This window comes from Entelurus aequoreus, linkage group LG21 (genome assembly GCF_033978785.1).
Source record: "Entelurus aequoreus isolate RoL-2023_Sb linkage group LG21, RoL_Eaeq_v1.1, whole genome shotgun sequence".
NCBI classification, from domain to species: domain Eukaryota; kingdom Metazoa; phylum Chordata; class Actinopteri; order Syngnathiformes; family Syngnathidae; genus Entelurus; species Entelurus aequoreus.
In genome coordinates, this window is record NC_084751.1 from 45,630,668 (window position 1) to 45,651,334 (window position 20,667).

The following is a 20,667-nucleotide window of genomic DNA, read 5'->3' on the forward strand; positions in this document are numbered from 1 at the left end:
TTATAATCCAATCAGTGAGTACTTCGGTGACTCCTGCAAGTGGATGTTGACGTCTTGTTTTTGTGTAGAAAAGAGAAAGATGAACAATCAAGACCAGCCGCTGTGGGAGCGTATACTGATGGGGCCCTCTGATGACATCATGAAGATCTTCTTGATGGACATGGATGAAGAGGAAGTCAGCAACGACGTGAGTGTATCAGTCACATATATATATATATATATGTATATTTAAAAAATATATACAGTATAGCCATCCACAAGCTTCTGGCAAGCTTCTGCTTGAATTTTTGACCACTCCTCTTGACAAAATTGGTGCAGTTCAGCTAAATTTGTTGGTTTTCTGACATGGACTTGTTTCTTCAGCATTGTCCACACGTTTAAGTCAGGACTTGGGAAGGCCATTCTAAAACCTTCATTCTAGCCTGATTTAGCCATTCCTTTACTACTGTTGACGTGTGTTTGGGGTCATTGTCCTGTTGGAACACCCAACTGTGCCCAAGATCCAACCTCCGGGCTGAAGATTTTAGCTTGTCCTGAAGAATTTGGAGCTAATCCTCCTTTTTCATTGTCCCATTTACTCTCTGTAAAGCAGCAGTTCCATTGGCAGCAAAACAGGCCCAGAGCATAATAGTACCACCACCATGCTTGATGGTAGGTGTGGTGTTCCTGGGATTAAAGGCCTCACCTTTTCTCCTCCAAACATATTGCTAGTGAATTGTGGCCAAACAGCTCCATTTTTGTTTCATCTGACATCACATGGACCAAGATAAGACCTTCTGGAAGAATGTTGTGATTTGTCAAGCCTTTATTTGTTATAATTTTCATGATGATAGGTTACAGTTTTTTAAAAACCCAAATCTTCTGATTGCCAATTTGTCAGCCACAGTTATCAAAATTATATCAAAATAAGGCTTTAATTATCCTGAGTTGCAGGTTATGTGTCTTATATTAGTTTCACCTTGTTAAATCCAGGCCCGGCCCTAACCAATCTGGCGCCCTAGGCAAGATTTTAGGTGACCCCACCCCCCCCCCCCCCCCACCACCACCACATCGGCAGTGAAGTGTATATACTCACAAGAAACCGAATAGCTTTGTCTTTGACCTTTTTTTTTTTACTTAAAGAAAGCAAATTAACAATCAGAATAGTTAACAAGATTAAAAAAAATATGGATAAATAAATGAATACAAAAAATAAAAAATGAATATATGAAATACAATATTTTTACATACATAAACACAAAATAAAACGTTTCAACAAGTTGCATGAAATAAATTAAAAATACAATATAAATAAGGCACTGCACAAAACAAGATATCAAACCAGTATGACTTTAACAACTATATTACAAAAAAAGGGGATCCTACAGAGTTCTCTATTTGTGCTTTTTAATATTGCCTTAACTAGAATGACTTACAAATGACTGTACACCAGGGAGTACTGTAATTACCTAACGTTACATTATTATTTTCCATAACAATTTAGCCCCCTCCACAATATTAACCCGACGTTAAAACAGAACTAGCTATTTATTTATTAGCAATTGCCGAATCATGTAACATTAGCTTAATGCTAAAAAGCCAGGTTACTATCACATTCTGTAACAGACAAATAATTTCATGTAGGCTAACGTTACCTACCTGCTACCTCTGTCTTTTTCTCGTTTCTCCTCTTCTTTTCTCTTTTTTCTTCCCTGGGCACCTGACAGTTTTGGCCGTTTTGACATCTTGTGTTGATTTTTTAATTATGTGGTGACGTCCAAAAAGAGTCATGATACGGGAAAGGAGGGGGCGCACCGTGCCGGGGGGACGGGGGCCGTAATGTTGTAACAAATAATATTTCTATTAAATAGGCTTTACTTTGCATTTTAATTAACGTGGGATTATTTTATGTATTTAGAAATAATAGTACCAACTTTTTTTTTTTTTTTTTTTTTTTCCCTCCAACATTTGTGGCACTGGCGTGGCGCCCACTGATGGACGGCGCCCTTAGCATTTGCCTATACGGCCTATGCCACGGGCCGGCCCTGATCAAATCTAATTGCTGGAATAAAATAACCTTTGCACTCATGTTGTTTGTCTTTGGACCACAAAGATTAGATTCAGTTGAATCAACAGCGCCTCTGCTGGTTAGCTCACTCTATTTCATACATTTTATACAGTTCTTCTCTAATTTATGTACATCCCGACTATAAGCAACTCAGATCCTATTGCATACAAACTACTTTGATTATCATTCACACTTTTGTGCGTTTCTCTGGGAATAATAGTTGATTTGATTTCCATTTCATTGGTGTCGTTCATCAGGTGGCCCAGTATCTTAACTTGGAGCTTCCCATTCTGGAGCAGGTTTTACTAAATCTTCGAGAAGAGGAGAACAAAGAGATCCAAATGGTTATTAGCAAGTGAGTATCCGATGTTTGCTTCATCTCCACTTAAAATTGCTTATACTGATGAAAGCTGATTGCAGTCTTGTTAGTAATGAAGCCACTCCGAGTCTGGTTGAAGATGAAGTCCATCAAAAAGTTGTTCTGCCAAAAGTTAGATAGATAGATGGATTCGTCAATTTTTGTTGTTGGCATTGTTCACTCTTTCCCGGAAACAAAAGTTCTGTTGGTAAATATCTTCACAACATCGCCAAAATGTCCATATTTTTCGTACTATAAGACGCACTTAAAGCCCTTTTATTTTCTCAAAAATTGACGGTGCGCCTTATAACCTTGTGCGCCGAATGTATGTATTTATTCTGGTTGTGATTAGCGACATCGATGCAATTTTTATTTGGTACATGGTGTAATGATCAGTGTGACCAGTAGATGGCATTCACACGTAAGAAATACGTGTGCACTGCAAGTTGACGCCTGTTCGATAAACGACGTTAGAAAGCAAGCCCGCAACTTTGATATTTCGTTGAGAATATAGAACATTTGGGGCGGTATAGCTCGGTTGGTAGAGCGGCCGTGCCAGCAACTTGAGGGTTCCAGGTTCAATCCCCGCTTCCGCCATCCTAGTCACTGCCGTTGTGTCCTTTGGGCAAGACACTTTACCCACCTGCTCCCAGTGCCACCCACACTGCTTTAAATGTAACTTAAATATTGGGTTTCACTATGTAAAAGCACTTTGAGTCACTAGAGAAAAGCGCTATATAAATATAATTAAAACAATTTTTAAAACATTACACACGGCGCTAAAAAATCCGTCAAAATGTTTTCGTACGACTAACTTAAATATTGGGTTTCACTATGTAAAAGCACTTTGAGTCACTAGAGAAAAGCGCTATATAAATATAATTAAAACAATTTTTAAAACATTACACACGGCGCCAAAAAATCTGTCAAAATGTTTTCGTACGACTTTGTCAGTGCATTACGGCTACCATAGTCAGACGTACTGTGCTTCAACACACAGGTATTCCTATGGTGTGTTTACAATGACCCCAAAAGGGCACCTACTAGGAGACATATTATCTGGCGTTTTGATTTGCAATATAGACTTAGACTTAGACAAACTTTAATGATCCACAAGGGGAAATTGTTCCACACAGTAGCTCAGTTACAATGATGGAAAGTGTAAGGATGGAAAGGACAATGCAGGTATAAATAGACCAAATATAGCGATATAACATATATATGAGTATATACGAATATATACATAATATATGTACAGTGTATATCATGAAATAACACATTTTCTTAGCTCTATCTGTCAGAAAATTTGCTATAGAAGTGCTAAAAGCTACCGATACAACAAAAATAACAGGGAGCAGACGTTGTCAAAGTGGAGCTACATAAATAAGACTACCCACAAAACTGTGCTTCCTGAAGAAATGAAGACGGTCTGTAAAAAACATCATCTATGCAACATTTTGACCAAAGCACCACCATTACATGTTATGTAAAGCACAAGGAAGTCTTTTACATTTACAAAAAAATAATCACAATACGGGAGAACATCCGCACCGTAACACAACATAAACACAACAGAACAAATACCCAGAATCCCTTGCAGCACTAACTCTTCTGGGACGCTACAATATACACCCCTGCTACCACCAAACCCGATACCCCCAACTCCACCTCTTATTTTGGAAGACCTTGTTTTTGATTGATGGATTGAAACTTGTATTAGTAGATTGCACAGTACAGTACATATTCCGTACAATTGACCACTAAATGGTAACACCCCAATACGTTGTTCAACTTGTTTAAGTCGGGGTCCACGTTAATCAATTCATGGTAAAGTTACATTGTTTAATGCATCCAGCGGGGCATCACAACAAAATTAGGCATAATAATGTTAATTCCACCACTGTATATATCGGTATCGGTTGATATCGGAATCGGTAATTAAGAGTTGGACAATATCGGAATATCGGATATCGGCAAAAAAGCCATTATTGGACATCTCTACATGTTCAGAATCAGAATCAGATCAGAGTACCTTTATTGTCATTGTATGGAAATAACGAAATTGGACTCAGTGCTTTTAAAACAAACCTGCATAAAATAGTCTTAAGACAACAACAATAATAAAACATATAAAAATTTAAAAACATAATAAAATGTTAAAAACATATTGCACAGCAGAACTCTTTTAGAGGTAAGCAAGTAATAAAGTGGTGAGTGTTCAGGTAAGTGCGGAGTTTAGGGCAATAACAGCTCTCGGATAGAAACCGTTTTTCAGTCTATTTGTCCTTGCTTTGATGGTCTTATAGCGCCTCCCCGAGGGCAAGAGTTCAAGCCAGTGGTGACCTTGGTGGGATGAGTCCCTGAGGATGCTGTTTGCTTATGTTACATATAATCACAAAACTTGCAACAGAGGGGGGGGGGGGGGGGGGGAGTGGGAGCCACGGTGGGCCGGCTGCAGCTAAAAAGCGCTACTCAAGCTGCACAAATAACACAAATACTGCACTGTAATACATGAATGTAGGCCAAAAACATGTAGAATGTACTTTAAAATAAATTTAAAAAACCCACAATTTAGTGAAGCCGCGATATTTGAAGCGTGTGGTAAGGATTATATTCTTGATGGCTTGTAGAGTTGCAACGTAAAAGTTGAAGTATCAGGAGATGGATTTAGAAACAACATTAGAATAACATCCTAACACCCAATCATGCGTGTGTTGTGTTAATATAAAGTGTAGTATGTTGTGTGTTGTGTTAATATGTGTGTGTGTCTCTCACAGATACCACAAACATCACAGACTACTGTCCCGGACGTTGAGCTGCAAGATTTCACCTCATATTGAGACCAGTGTCTGAAAGGATGCACTTCCTGGAGAATAAACCTGGCCAAATTGTGGCTTCTGGAATTTTTTACCCAAACAGGAACAGGCAAAGAAAAACTGCTTCCAATTGGAATGTGATGGTAATTAAACTGTAACAATAGCAATGTCATGTAAAGAAAGCACTAGCAACTTGTGTCTGCTGGCAACCAGGTCAGTCAAACTGGTTTTAATTGAGGGCCACATCGCAGTTATGGGCCACTTCTAACAGTGAAATATTGTATTAAACAATTGCCTATGCGTTTGATGATTTGTTTTTCATGTACAATGTAAAAAATGTTTGTATATTTCACAGTAATAAACTTAACAGGTCAGTCGCAAAAATGTGACCGTAAAATTTACAGTGTTTTTTTCAGCATGTTACTGTAAATGGGAAAAAAACCAGTACAACCGTTTTTACGGTACAAAACTGCCAGCTCAGTTGATAGAATTTTACTATAAAATGTACAGTGTTTATTTACTGTAAAAATACAACTGCATTTTTACAGAAAAATGTTTAGTGAGAAAATACACTACTGTTCAAAAGTTTGGGGTCACATTGAAATGTCCTTATTTTTGAAGGAAAAGCACTGTACTTTTCAATGAAGATAACTTTAAACTAGTCTTAACTTTAAAGAAATACACTCTATAGCAGGGGTCACCAACGCGGTGCCCGCGGGCACCAGGTAGCCCGTAAGGACCAGATGAGTAGCCCGCCGGCCTGTTCTAAAAATAGCTCAAATAGCAGCACTTACAAGTGAGCTGCCTCTATTTTTTAAATTGTATTTATTTACTAGCAAGCTGGTCTCACTTTGCCCGACATTTTTAATTCTAAGAGAGACAAAACTCAAATAGAATTTGAAAATCCAAGAAAATATTTTAAAGACTTGGTCTTCACTTGTTTAAATAAATTCATTAATTTTTTTACTTTGCTTCTTATAACTTTCAGAAAGACAATTTTAGAGAAAAAATACAACCTTAAAAATGATTTTAGGATTTTTAAACACATATACCTTTTTACCTTTTAAATTCCTTCCTCTTCTTTCCTGACAATTTAAGTTAATGTTCAAGTAAAAAATTGTTTTTTTATTGTAAAGAATAATAAATACATTTTAATTTAATTCTTCATTTTAGCTTCTGTTTTTTCGACGAAGAATATTTGTGAAATATTTCTTCAAACTTATTATGATTAAAATTCAAAAAAATTATTCTGGCAAATCTAGAAAATCTGTAGAATCAAATTTAAATCTTATTTCAAAGTCTTTTGAATTTCTTTTAAAAATGTTGTTCTGGAAAATCTAGAAGAAATAATGATTTGTCTTTGTTAGAAATATAGCTTGGTCCAATTTGTTATATATTCTAACAAAGTGTAGATTGGATTTTAACCTATTTAAAACATGTCATCCAAATTCTAAAATTAATCTTAATCAGGAAAAATTACTAATGATGTTACATAAATTATTTTTTTAAGTTTTTCTCTTCTTTTTTTCGGTTGAATTTTGAATTTTAAAGAGTCGAAATTGAAGATAAACTATGTTTCAAAATTTTATTGTCATTTTTTTCATGTTTTCTCCTCTTTTAAACCGTTCAATTTAAGTGTAAATATCATTAATTATTAATAATAACATAGAGTTAAAGGTAAATTGAGCAAATTGGCTATTTCTGGCAATTTATTGAAGTGTGTATCAAACTGGTAGCCCTTCGCTATAATTAGTACCCAAGGAGTAGCTCTTGCTTTCAAAAAGGTTGGTGACCCCTGCTCTATACATTGCTAATGTGCTAAATGACTATTCTAGCTGCAAATGTCTGCTTTTTGGTGCAATATCTACATAGGTGTATAGAGGCCCATTTCCAGCAACTATCACTCCAGTGTTCTAATGGTACAATGTGTTTGCTCATTGGCTCAGAAGGCTAATTGATGATTAGAAAACCCTTGTGCAATCATGTTCACACATCTGAAAACACTTTAGCTCGTTACAAAACTGACCTTCCTTAGAGCAGATTGAGTTTCTGGAGCATCACATTTGTGGGGTCGATTAAACGCTCAAAATGGCCAGAAAAAGAGAACTTTCATCTGAAACTCGACAGTCTATTCTTGTTCTTAGAAATGAAGGCTATTCCACTAAATTGTTTGGGTGACCCCAAACTTTTGAACGGTAGTGTATGAAGCACTTTAATGACGCATATTATTTCCGGGGCCAAATAAAATGATGTGGCGAACCAGATCCGGCCCCCGGGCCTTGAGTTTGACACCTGTGCTCTAGAGAAAGGCCAGCAAGACAGCCTCAAGTAACATGTCTAAATCTTTACCAATATTGCTTTCCATTTGTAAAGCAAGCTACTTCCTAATTACAAACCCCGTTTCCATATGGGTTGGGAAATTGTGTTAGATGTAAATATAAACGGAATACAATGATTTGCAAATCCTTTTCAAGCCATATTCAGTTGAATGCACTACAAAGACAACATATTTCATGTTCAAACTCATAAACTTTATATTTTTTTTGCAAATAATAATTAACTTAGAATTTGATGCCAGCAACACGTGCCAAAGTAGTTGGGAAAGGGCATGTTCACCACTGTGTTACATGGCCTTTTCTTTTAACAACACTCAGTAAATGATTGGGAACTGAGGAAACTAATTTTTGAAGCTTTGAAAGTGAAATTATTTCCCATTCTTGCTTGATGTACAGCTTAAGTTGTTCAACAGTCCGGGGGTCTCCCTTCTGCTATTTTAGGCTTCACACATTTTCAATGGGAGACAGGTCTGGACTACAGGCAGGCCAGTCTAGTACCCGCACTCTATTACTATGAAGCCACGTTGATGTAACACGTGGCTTGGCATTGTCTTGCTTAAATAAGCAGGGGCGTCCATGAAAAAGACAGCGCTTAGATGGCAGCATATGTTGCTCCAAAACCTGCATGTACCTTTCAGCATTAATGGCGCCTTCACAGATGTGTAAGTTACCCATGTCTTGGCCACTAATACACCCCCATACCATCACACATGCTGGCTTTTACACTTTGCGTCGATAACAGTCTGGATGGTTCGCTTCCCCTTTGGTCCGGATGACACGATGTCGATAAATATTTCCAAAAACAATTTGAAATGTGGACTCGTCAGACCACAGAACACTTTTCCACTTTGTATCAATCCATCTTAGATGATCTCGGGCCCAGAGAAGCCGGCGGCGTTTCTGGGTGTTGTTGATAAATGGCTTTCGCTTTGCATAGTAGAGCTTTAACTTGCACTTACAGATGTAGCGACCAACTGTAGTTACTGACAATGGTTTTCTGAAGTGTTCCTGAGCCCATGTGGTGATATCCTTTAGATATCCTATAGCATTCTATTACGTTTATAATTGCCTCTTTTCAAACCGAGCTGCTCAACAAATTGCACAAAAATGGTGGCTAAGCTTCTAAATATTATAGTTACTTTTTACCCAAAAAGTAATTAGTGTTTTCAGGGTCTGTAGGTTGTTAAAAAATATTTTGTGCTGTATGATTTTGTACATGTTTTTGCACTTACTGAGAAATAAAAGTTTCATGATCCGTTGTCCAAATCATGTTTTCGTTATGTTCTGTTAGCTTAACTCCATAGTTCCTGTTTTTTGTGCACTCTTGTTTGTTTTGGTTGCCATGGTTGCTCACCGGGCTCTAATCAAGAGACACTATTTAAGCCTGCCTTTGCCGGTCAGTCGGCCTGGCGTCATTGTTCGGTTCATGTCTGACTCCAAGTTTATGTTAAGTGTTCGCTTCATGCCTTGTATACGTAAGTTTTTGTTTGTTCATGCCACAGTTAGTGAGTTTTCCTTGCCATAGTTTATGCTAAGTGTTAGTTTAGCTCCAAGCAGGGCCGGCCCGTGGCATAGGCCGTATAGGCAAATGCTAAGGGCGCCGTCCATCAGGGGGCGCCACGCCAGTGCCACAAATGTTGGAGAAAAAAAAGAATAAAAAATAAAAAGTTGGTACTATTGTTTCTAAATACAAAAAATAATCCCACGTTAATTAAAATGCAAAGTGAAGCCTATTTAATAGAAATATTATTTGTTACAACATTACCCCCCCCCCCCCTTCTCCCCCTCCCAAACACTGCGCCCCCTCCCTTCCCGTATCATGACTCTTTTTGGACGTCGCCACGTCAAAAAATCAACACAAGATGTCAAAACGGCCAAAACTGTCAGGTGCCCAGGGAAGAAAAAAGAGAAAAGAAGAGGAGAAACGAGAAAAAGACAGAGGTAGTAGGTAGGTAGCACTAGCCTACATTAAATTGTCTGTTACAGAATGTGATAGTAACCTGGCTTTTTAGCATTAAGCTAATGTTACATGATTCCGCAATTGTTAATCAATAATTAGCTAGTTCTGTTTTAACGTCGGGTTAATATTGTGGAGGGGGCTAAATTGTTATGGAAAATAATAATGTAACGTTAGGTAATTACAGTACTCCCACCTTACATTCCTCAGGGACATTTGTATTAGATCTTTTAAGCAGGTGTTTTTTGTTTACATTGTTATTGCCTTCTGGTTAGCTAATGTTTGCCCTGCAGGTAATAGTCACTTTTCCACCCCTTTATATATTAGGTTAAAGATAATCATAACATAACATTCTCATATAATATATTATACTGCTGATTGTTAATTTGCTTTCTTTAAGTAAAAAAAAAGGTCAAAGACAAAGCTATTCGGTTTCTTGTGAGTATATACACTTCACTGCCGATGTGGGGGGGCGCCACCTAAAATGTTGCCTAGGGCGCCAGATTAGTTAGGGCCAGGCCTGGCTCCAAGTGCGGTCAGCACGTTGTGCCTTTGCCTTGTTTTCCGTTTTTTTTGTAGTACTTTGAGTTTTGAGAAGATTAATAAATATGTTCCTACCTGCAAGCCTTGTCCAGAATAGTCCGTTTGCATCCCGGGAGAACAAACCTCGCAGTAAGCTGCAAAAAGCCCGCCGTGACAAAAAGGATTACAACAAACAACATTGGTGTAATAACTTACATTTAATATAAAGTGGCATCCCAGTATTCCAAGCATATTTTTTGTGTTTGTGCAACATTTTAAATCACTTCAATATTGTATCAAAATGAAAGAAAGTGTTCCTAAAGAAAAAATAAGCACAACTAAACTTTGGGCACAGTCTTCTTGCACTTGTGCTCCTGCAGCTCATGTTTGTTGTTGCGGGGGTTGAACATCACCTCAAAGTGGCACTTGAGATGCTGCGAAGAGAGGAAATCAAATCAGTGCAAAGGAAAACTTTGGTTAAATGAACACCTTTCTGACCTTGGGAATCAAGACTGAGCGTTGTTACACATGTCGAGCGTGGGATCCTGAAGGCGACAAGCTACACTATATTGCCAAAAGTATTTGGCCACCCATCCAAATGATGAGAATCAGAAGTCCTAATCACTTGGCCCGGCGTATCAAATCAAGCACTTAGGCATGGAGACTGTTTCTACAAACATGTGTGAAAGAATGGGCCGCTCTCAGTGATTTCCAGCATGGAACTGTCATAGGATGCCACCTGTGCAACAAATCCAGGCAAGACATTTCCTCACTCCTAAATATTCCAAAATCAACTTTATTATAAGAAAAGTGAAGAGTTTGGGAACAACAGCAACTCAGCCACCAAGTGGTAGGCCACGTAAACTGACAGAGAGGTCAGCATAGTGCAAAGACTTTCTGCACAGTCACTTGCTACAGAGCTCCAAACTTCATGTGACCTTCCAATTAGCCCACGTACAGTACGCAGAGAGCTTCATGGAATGGGTTTCCATGGCTGAGCAGCTGCATCTAAGCCATACATCACCAAGTCCAATGCAAAGCGTGGGATGCAGTGGTGTAAAGGACATCACCACTGGACTCTAGAGCAGTGGAGACGCCTTCTCTGGACTGATGCATCACACTTTTTCATCTGGCAATCTGATGGACCAGTCTGGCTTTGGAGGTTGCCAGGAGAACGCTACATTTCGGACTGCATTGTGCCCAGTGTGAAATTTGGTGGAGGAGGAATTATGGTGTGGGGTTGTTTTTCAGGAGTTGGGCTTTGTGGTCCTGATGGCTTCATCTGGCCAAGATCTTCAGCTCTCACTGGATCGGTTCGCAGCGAAGCGACTGGGATGGGAATCAGCACCTCCAAGTCTGAGTCCATGGTTCTCGCCCGGAAAAGGGTGCAGTGCCATCTCCGGGTTGGGGAGGAGATCTTGCCCCAAGTGGAGGAGTTCAAGTACCTGGGAGTCTTGTTCACGAGTGAGGAGTGAGGGAAGAGTGGATGGTGAGATCGACAGGCGGATCGGTGCGGCGTCTTCAGTAATGCGGACGCTGTATCGATCCGTTGTGGTGAAGAAGGAGCTGAGCCGGAAGGCAAAGCTCTCAATTTACCGGTCGATCTACGTTCCATCCTCACCTATGGTCATGAGCTTTGGGTTATGACCGAAAGGACAAGATCACGGGTACAAGCGGCCCAAATGAGTTTCCTTCGCCGGGTGGCGGGTCTCTCCCTTAGAGATAGGGTGATAAGCTCTGTCATCCGGGAGGAACTCAGAGTAAAGCCGCTGCTTTTCCACATGGAGAGGAGCCAGATGAGGTGGTTCTGGTATCTGGTCAGGATGCCACCCGAACGCCTCCCTAGTGAGGTGTTTGGGGCACGTCCGACCAGTAGGAGGCCACGGGGAAGACCCAGGACACGTTGGGAAGACTATGTCTCCCAGCTGGCGTCTCGGGATCCCCCGGGAAGAGCTGGACGAAATGGCTGGGGATAGGGAAGTCTGGGCTTCCCTGCTTAGGCTGCTGCCCCCACGACCCGACCTCGGATAAGCGGAAGAAGATGGATGGATGGAAAATTCACAAACAGAGTTATCATAGTTACCTTTTTCTCCAGAGTGCAACTGTTCACGTCGTTATTTTCAGCCTTAAGACACTTGGTTTTTCTCAGCACTGCATTGATCCGATAGTTGATCCCGTTGGTCACCTATAGAAGTTTGTGAAGCACACACTTTAACGTGCATAGTGCACACAATCTATGTTGTGTAACATTTCTTCCATGCACCTCACCTGAGTCTGCGCAGAGACGACGGATGCCAGTTTGAACAACCTCTTGGCCTTGGAGTGGGTGTTGAAGGTGTCCACGGCGTGCTGAGCTGCAGCCTGAACCTCCTGGGACTCCGGACTCCTTTCAAACCAGCCGCCCAGGAGTGGCACTTTTCCTGGGAGAGAAGTTGCACCCTTGAGATAAAAGTGTTCCCCCAATTACTGAGCATATTCTCCTCCAGGTCGCCGTATTCTCAGGGAGGTATGAGGAGATGCAAGTAGTTGTACTAAACCCCAAAACCAGTGAAGTTGTCACGTTGTGTAAATGGTAAATAAAAACTGCAAAGACAAGATACTTAACATTCAAACTGGTAAACTTTGTTATTTTTTGCAAATGTTAGCTCATTTGGAATTTGATGCCTGCAACATGTTTCAAAAAACTGGCACAAGTGGCAAAAAATACTAATCAAACGCTTATTTGGAACATCCCACAGGTGAACAGGCTAATTGGGAACAGGTGGGTGCCATGATTGGGTGTAAAAGCAGCTTCCATGAAATGCTCAGTCATTCACAAACAAGGACGGGGCGAGGGTCACCACTTGGTCAACAAATGCCTGAGCAAATTGTCTAACAGTTTAAGAATAACATTTCTCAACCAGCTATTGCAAGGAATTTAGGGATTTCACCATCTACGCTCCGTAATATCATCAAAAGGTTCAGAGAATCTGGAAAAATCACTGCACGTAAGCCATGATATTGGGGACCTTGGATCCCTCAGGCGGTACTGCATCAAAAAGCGACATCAGTGTGTAAAGGATATCACCACATGGGCTCAGGAACACTTCAGAAACCCACTGTCAGTAACTACAGTTGGTCGCTACATCTGTAAGTGCAAGTTAAAACTCTACTATGCAAGGCGAAAACCGTTTATCAACAACACCCAGAAACGCAGCCGGCTTTGCTGGGCCCGAGCTCATCTAAGATGGACTGATACAAAGTGGAAAAGTGTTCTGTGGTCTGACGAGTTCATAATATCATCAAAAGGTTCCGAGAATCTGGAGAAATCACTGCACGTAAGCCATGATATTATGGACCTTCAATCCCTCAAAGGTATAGATGTGTGTGGCCAAGTTAAAGGAAACGTCAGGCTGTCTTCTTTTAATAGATGTATTACAATCTTTGGCAAGCTAGGTAATGTTTGCTGTGGTCTGGAACAACATGGCACACAAACAACTATCAGAAATGCAGCCAATATTACATACAGATAATGTGTCCTGATGCATGCAAAACTAAATTCAATCAATCAATCAATCAATGTTTATTTATATAGCCCTAAATCACAAGTGTCTCAAAGGGCTGAATTATATCCAAAGAGGATAAAAGTAAAGGAAATTAAATGAGCTCCAATATAGCTACAAACGAGGCATAATGATGCAATATGTACATGCAGCTAGCCTAAATAGCATGTTAGCATTGATTAGCTTGCAGTCATGCACTGACCAAATATGCCTGATTAGCACTCCAACAAGTCAATAACATGAACAAAGCGCACCTTTGTGCATTCACGCACAGCATAAAACTTTTGGTGGACAAAATGAAAAAAACAACAAATGTAAACAGGCTGTTGCGTCACAGTCCACACTATGGTGAGTTCAAGAGCCGCCGAAATTAGTAGGACAAAAGGATGTTCACCAAATATTGTCATCAGTGAAGCGTACACACAAACATATTAAACAGTGGTAGTTCTAACAGTTGGGAAGGTTTGTGTCATGTTTGTCCTCAAACTGAAAACATACTAAAACAAAATAAATATTTCCCCCCATCTTTTTCCATGTTCAGTCTTTTTTTTTTTAAATGCTCCAGTGAGTCACTAGGGCCGCGATCGGCTCAAGAGCCGTGGGTTGCTAACCCCCGAGCTAAAAATATGTTCTGTCTCACACCCCAGCAGTTTGTGCACACAGACTTAGATTGGTCACATCTAGTCGACATTCCAGCTATTTATTCTCCAACCAGATGAGGGCGTGCTCAGGCAAGGATGGTTTCGCCCTATTGTGATGTAAATAAACCAACTGTTACATACAACCAGGAAGCAACGACTCCATCAAAATCAATGCCAGCAGTAGTCATTAGAATGGAATTCCCCCTCGTTAGCACTTTGGTATTGTGTGGGAAAACAATTTCTGCCAGCCCAAAATCAGCCATTAGACTGGAAACGACCACGTTGGCGTTCCATTCAGTTTTATTATTGGCACAAAAGGGACACATCTTGTTGGAGTATAAATAGTTGGGGCTTTGGCACCAGCATTCAGTTTATATCTGACCAATCTGAGTCTATGAACATGAACTGATTTGAATGAAACGTCTTCTAGGAAAAACTGAACAGTCTAGTTGCAGTTCATTCAATGGCCTGAGCAGGGCCGGCCCGTGGCATAGGCCGTATAGGCAAATGCTAAGGGCGCCGTCCATCAGGGGGCGCCACGCCAGTGCCACAAATGTCGGAGGAAGAAAAAAAAAAAAGAAAAAAAAAAAAAAGTTGGTACTATTATTTCTAAATACATAAAATAATCCCACGTTAATTAAAATGCAAAGTAAAGCCTATTTAATAGAAATATTATTTGTTACAACATTACGCCCCCCCCACCCCCCTCCCCCCGCACGGTGCGCCCCCTCCCTTCCCGTATCATGACTCTTTTTGGACGTCACCACATCAAAAAATCAACACAAGATGTCAAAACGGCCGAAACTGTCAGGTGCCCAGGGAAGAAAAAAGAGAAAAGAAGAGGAGAAACGAGAAAAAGACAGAGGTAGCAGGTAGGTAACGTTAGCCTATATGAAATTATTTGTCTGTTACAGAATGTGATAGTAACCTGGCTTTCTAGCATTAAGCTAATGTTACATGATTCGGCAATTGCTAATCAATAATTAGCTAGTTCTGTTTTAACGTCGGGTTAATATTGTGGAGGGGGCTAAATTGTTATGGAAAATAATAATGTAACGTTAGGTAATTACAGTACTCCCTGGTGTACAGTCATTTGTAAGTCATTCTAGTTAATGCAATATTAAAAAGCACAAATAGAGAACTCTGTAGGATCCCCTTTTTTTGTAATATAGTTGTTAAAGTCATACTGGTTTGATATCTTGTTTTGTGCAGTGCCTTATTTATATTGTATTTTTAATTTATTTTATGCAACTTGTTGACACGTTTTATTTTGTGTTTATGTATGTAAAAAATATTGTATTTCATATATTCATTTTTTATTTTTTTTTATCTTGTTAACTATTCTGATTGTTAATTTGCTTTCTTTAAGTTAAAAAAAAGGTCAAAGACAAAGCTATTCGGTTTCTTGTGCACTTCACTGCCGATGTGGGGGGGGCGCCACCTAAAATCTTGCCTAGGGCGCCAGATTGGTTAGGGCCGGGCCTGGGCCTGAGAAATCAATAATATACAGTCGTGGTCCAAACCATCCACAAGCTTCTGCTTGAGTTTTTGACCACTCCTCTTGACAAAATTGGTGCAGTTCAGCTAAATGTGTTGGTTTTCTGACATGGACTTGTTTCTTCAGCATTGTCCACACAGGACTTTGGGAAGGCCATTCTAAAACCTTCATTCTAGCCTGATTTAGCCATTCCTTTACCACTTTTGAGGAACTCCTCAGTTATGTAAAACACAAGTTTGGACCTCGGCGTTCTATGTTGTTTGCTAGCAAGGTGAAAATGTCAACACCAGGATCTACCCATGTGTTTACACTGGTCCAAGTTTCTCTACACAACAGTTTCTCTACACAACAGTTTCTCTGTACAACAGTTTCTCTACACAACAGTTTCTCTGTACAACAGTTTCTCTACACAACAGTTTCTCTGTACAACAAATTCTCTACACAACAGTTTCTCTACACAACAGTTTCTCTGTACAACAGTTTCTCTACACAACAGTTTCTCTGTACAACAGTTTCTCTACACAACAGTTTCTCTACACAACAGTTTCTCTGTACAACAGTTTCTCTACACAACAGTTTCTCTACACAACAGTTTTTCTACACAACAATTTCTCTACACAAAAGTTTCTCTGTACAACAGTTTCTCTACACAACAGTTTCTCTGTACAACAGTTTCTCTACACAACAGTTTCTCTACACAACAGTTTCTCTGTACAACAGTTTCTCTACACAACAGTTTCTCTGTACAACAGTTTCTCTACACAACAGTTTCTCTGTACAACAGTTTCTCTACACAACAGTTTCTCTGTACAACAGTTTCTCTACACAACAGTTTCTTTGTACAACAGTTTCTCTACACAACAGTTTCTCTACGCAACAGTTTCTCTGTACAACAGTTTCTCTACACAACAGTTTCTCTGTACAACAGTTTCTCTACACAACAGTTTCTCTGTACAACAGATTCTCTGTATAACAGTTTCTCTACACAACAGTTTCTCTACACAACAGTTTTTCTACACAACAGTTTCTCTACACAACAGTTTCTCTACACAACAGTTTCTCTGTACAACAGTTTCTCTACACAACAGTTTCTCTACACAACAGTTTCTCTGTACAACAGTTTCTCTACACAACAGTTTCTCTGCACAACAGTTTCTCTACACAACAGTTTCTCTGCACAACAGTTTCTCTACACAACATTTCTCTACACAACAGTTTCTCTGTACAACAGTTTCTCTACACAACAGTTTCTCTACACAACAGTTTATCTGTACAACAGTTTCTCTACACAACAAATTCTGTACACAACAGTTTCTCTGTACATCTGTACAACAGTTTCTCTACACAACAGTTTCTCTGTACAACAGTTTCTCTGTGCAACAGTTTCTCTACACAACAGTTTCTCTGTACAACAGTTTCTCTACACAACAGTTTCTTTGTACAACAGTTTCTCTACACAACAGTTTCTCTGTACAACAGTTTCTCTACACAACAGTTTCTCTACACAACAGTTTCTCTACACAACATTTTCTCTGTACAACAGTTTCTCTACACAACAGTTTCTCTGTACAACAGTTTCTCTACACAACAGTTTCTCTGTACAATAGTTTCTCTACACAACAGTTTCTCTGTACAACAAATTCTCTACACAACAGTTTCTCTACACAACAGTTTCTCTGTACAACAGTTTCTCTACACAACAGTTTCTCTACACAACAGTTTCTCTGTACAACAGTTTCTCTACACAACAGTTTCTCTGCACAACAGTTTCTCTGTACAACAATTTCTCTACACAACAGTTTCTCTACACAACAGTTTCTCTGTACAACAAATTCTCTACACAACAGTTTCTCTACACAACAGTTTCTCTGTACAACAGTTTCTCTACACAACAGTTTCTCTACACAACAGTTTCTCTACACAACATTTTCTCTGTACAACAGTTTCTCTACACAACAGTTTCTCTGTACAACAGTTTCTCTACACAACAGTTTCTCTACACAACAGTTTCTCTACACAATTGTCTCCCAAGTTTTGAACCAAACTCCGCCTTTTGACTAGCCGTGCTACACACATACTTGTCCACATAACAATGAGCTATTTTACTTGAACATGTACTGTATAATAGAGCCATTCCTAATATTCTGTTGTTTTTTCCCTGCCACCACGTTCAGTACCGAATGACTCAGTTTTTCTTTCCGAGTGGTTAACAAACCAAACTCCGCCAAAGCAAATAACAGCACAGCGATGACGGCTTTGGCCTCTGAGTCACAAACGATCATGAGGCGTACTGCATGTTACCATGGTGTCATTCTGTCTGGCATACGCTGGATTTAGTCTACAAAGTACTGTGTTCATCAGGTAGAACTGCAGTACAGACACTACTAGCACACCGTGCTATTTATGAGCCTAGTCTTCAATAAATTGGTTCTAATTTCATTGTATGCAGATCTGGATGTTTTCCATGGGTTGCTCTGGTGTACAGTATTTGTGATATATTGTTGTTTTTTTACATTTTGGCATGGCAACATAATATCAGAATTCATGCCGGAATATTTTTACATGGCGGTTTGTATGTTTATTATATGAAACAAACTTAGATGAACCCAATATGTTCTAGACCAAAAATCACTCCATATTCTCTTCTGCTCACTAATGTTACATATCTGGGTTATTGTGTAGAAATATGGGGAAATAACTACTAAAGTACACTTCATTTGTGTTCCAAAAAAGATCAGTTATAATAATACATAATGTTGGATATAGAGAACATACAAAGCCGTTATTCATTGAATCAAAAATACTGAAATTCCACAACATAGTGAATTTGCAAACAGCTAAAATGTTGTGATGTATCATGTTGTATGCATGCATGTGTGATGTATCATGTTGTATGCGTGCATGTGTGATGTATCATGTTGTATGCTTGCATGTGTGATGTATCATGTTGTATGCATGCATGTGTGATGTGTGATGTATCATGTTGTATGCGTGCATGTGTGATGCATCATGTTGTATGCATGCATGTGTGATGCATCATGTTGTATGCATGCATGTGTGATGCATCATGTTGTATGCTTGCGTGTGTGATGCATCATGTTGTATGCATGCATGTGTGATGTATCATGTTGTATGCGTGCATGTGTGATGTATCATGTTGTATGCATGCATGTGTGATGTATCATGTTGTATGCGTGCATGTGTGATGCATCATGTTGTATGCTTGCATGTGTGATGTATCATGTTGTATGCGTGCATGTGTGATGTATCATGTTGTATGCATTCATGTGTGATGTATCATGTTGTATGCATGCATGTGTGATGTATCATGTTGTATGCATGTGTGATGTATCATGTTGTATGCGTGCATGTGTGATGTATCATGTTGTATGCATGCATGTGTGATGCATCATGTTGTATGCATGCATGTGTGATGCATCATGTTGTATGCGTGCATGTGTGATGCATCATGTTGCATGCATGCATGTGTGATGCATCATGTTGTATGCATGCATGGGTGATGCATCATGTTGTATGCGTGCATGTGTGATGTATCATGTTGTATGCATGTGTGATGTATCATGTTGTATGCGTGCATGTGTGATGTATTATGTTGTATGCATGCATGTGTGATGCATCATGTTGTATGCGTGCATGTGTGATGCATCATGTTGTATGCATGCATGTGTGATGTATCATGTTGTATGCGTGCATGTGTGATGTATTATGTTGTATGCATGCATGTGTGATGCATCATGTTGTATGCATGCATGTGTGATGTATCGTGTTGTATGCATGCATGTGTGATGTATCATGTTGTATGCTTGCATATTCCAAAAAAACTCAAACTATGTAAACAACAAATTCATATTGTTAAACACTTTTTATTAAGGATTAAATAAGCTCTGCTTCTTCCTACTCCTTTTCAAACATGTTGAATAGAAAAACTGGAAATTGTGATGCATCATGTTGTACGCATGTTCCAAATAAACTCAAACTCAACTCAACAACTCAACTCAGTATGTATTTGCTATCCACTGCAAGGAGTATTAAAACAAGACAATAATTAACTATGAAATACAAAATATAAGAAATAAAAGCATTGGTGATCAAATTCATTATTTACTGCAGTTGTTGACATCATGTCCTTCACATTTCTATTACATACTGTTAATATTCCAGTTATATACGCCAATGAATCCTCTTTATATCCCAAGTCGACTCTTCCCATTATCTCTGTAACTAAGTCCAATAATAAAACTTTACAAAAATACGATAGTTTCCATGCAGTTGGACTTACTTGGCACGATGACTTCCTCCACAGGCTCATCTCCCGCACACAGCCTGACCACCGACAGACAAATAAGCAGCGATAAAGGCAGATTCATCTTGGCTTAGTTTAGTCGGCCACCACCGAAGCAAACCGGGAGAAGAGAGTGCTGATGAAATATCCTGAGGACCGACAGCCTGAGGAAATAAAGAAAGAAATGACATGTAAATATCAGTAACAGCAGTAAGAAAGATACAAAGTAAGACTTGGTGTTTGTAGTAACTCGCCTGTGTGACTTCACCCTCTGGAGTCCTGCAGCCTGAGTGTGGTGTTTGTGTATGCTGGTGACTTTTCAGCTGCTATGTTTCACAAGTCAGTGATGACCCACCCAGCCCCTGCCTGACTGCTAGTGACGCCACACGGGGATTAAATGCTCATTAGTGCCTTTTGTGTGCAGATGTGTGCTCTTCTATGGGAGCACTGAGCTCTTTTAGGCTTTGTTATTCATCTTTGTTTTGGGCCATTCCACCAAATCTCTGCAATGTCTCTCAAAACACATTTCAACTACAAACCCCGTTTCCATATGAGTTGGGAAATTGTGTTAGATGTAAACATAAATGGAATACAATGATTGTATTCCGTTTGTGTTTGTATTATGATTTGTCTTTGTGTGTAAAAAA

General features: G+C 39.4%; 2 protein-coding genes across 3 annotated transcripts in view; one reads left to right on the forward strand and one right to left on the reverse strand.

The window, feature by feature from the left end:
* The window catches only part of rassf6 (Ras association domain family member 6), a 32,505-nt gene extending 26,917 nt beyond the window's left edge, over positions 1–5,588 (forward strand). For both annotated transcript variants that reach the window (XM_062032232.1, XM_062032233.1), the window contains exons 9-11: positions 69–187; positions 2,305–2,402; positions 5,183–5,588. In XM_062032232.1, coding sequence (XP_061888216.1) covers positions 69–187; positions 2,305–2,402; positions 5,183–5,258 — 293 coding nt within the window. In that variant the 3' untranslated portion in view covers positions 5,259–5,588. The remainder of the gene's footprint in view (positions 1–68; positions 188–2,304; positions 2,403–5,182) is intronic.
* A 4,647-nt stretch (positions 5,589–10,235) lies between these two features.
* Positions 10,236–20,373, reverse strand: si:busm1-57f23.1 (uncharacterized protein LOC368621 homolog). The gene is made up of 5 exons (XM_062032234.1): positions 20,275–20,373; positions 20,018–20,184; positions 12,305–12,456; positions 12,120–12,221; positions 10,236–10,470 (listed from the first exon to the last, which is right to left on the reverse strand). The coding sequence occupies exons 2-5, from the start codon at positions 20,103–20,105 to the stop codon at positions 10,375–10,377; spliced, it is 438 nt and encodes a 145-aa protein (XP_061888218.1). The 5' UTR covers positions 20,106–20,184; positions 20,275–20,373; the 3' UTR covers positions 10,236–10,374.
* Between the last annotated feature and the right edge of the window lie 294 nt (positions 20,374–20,667).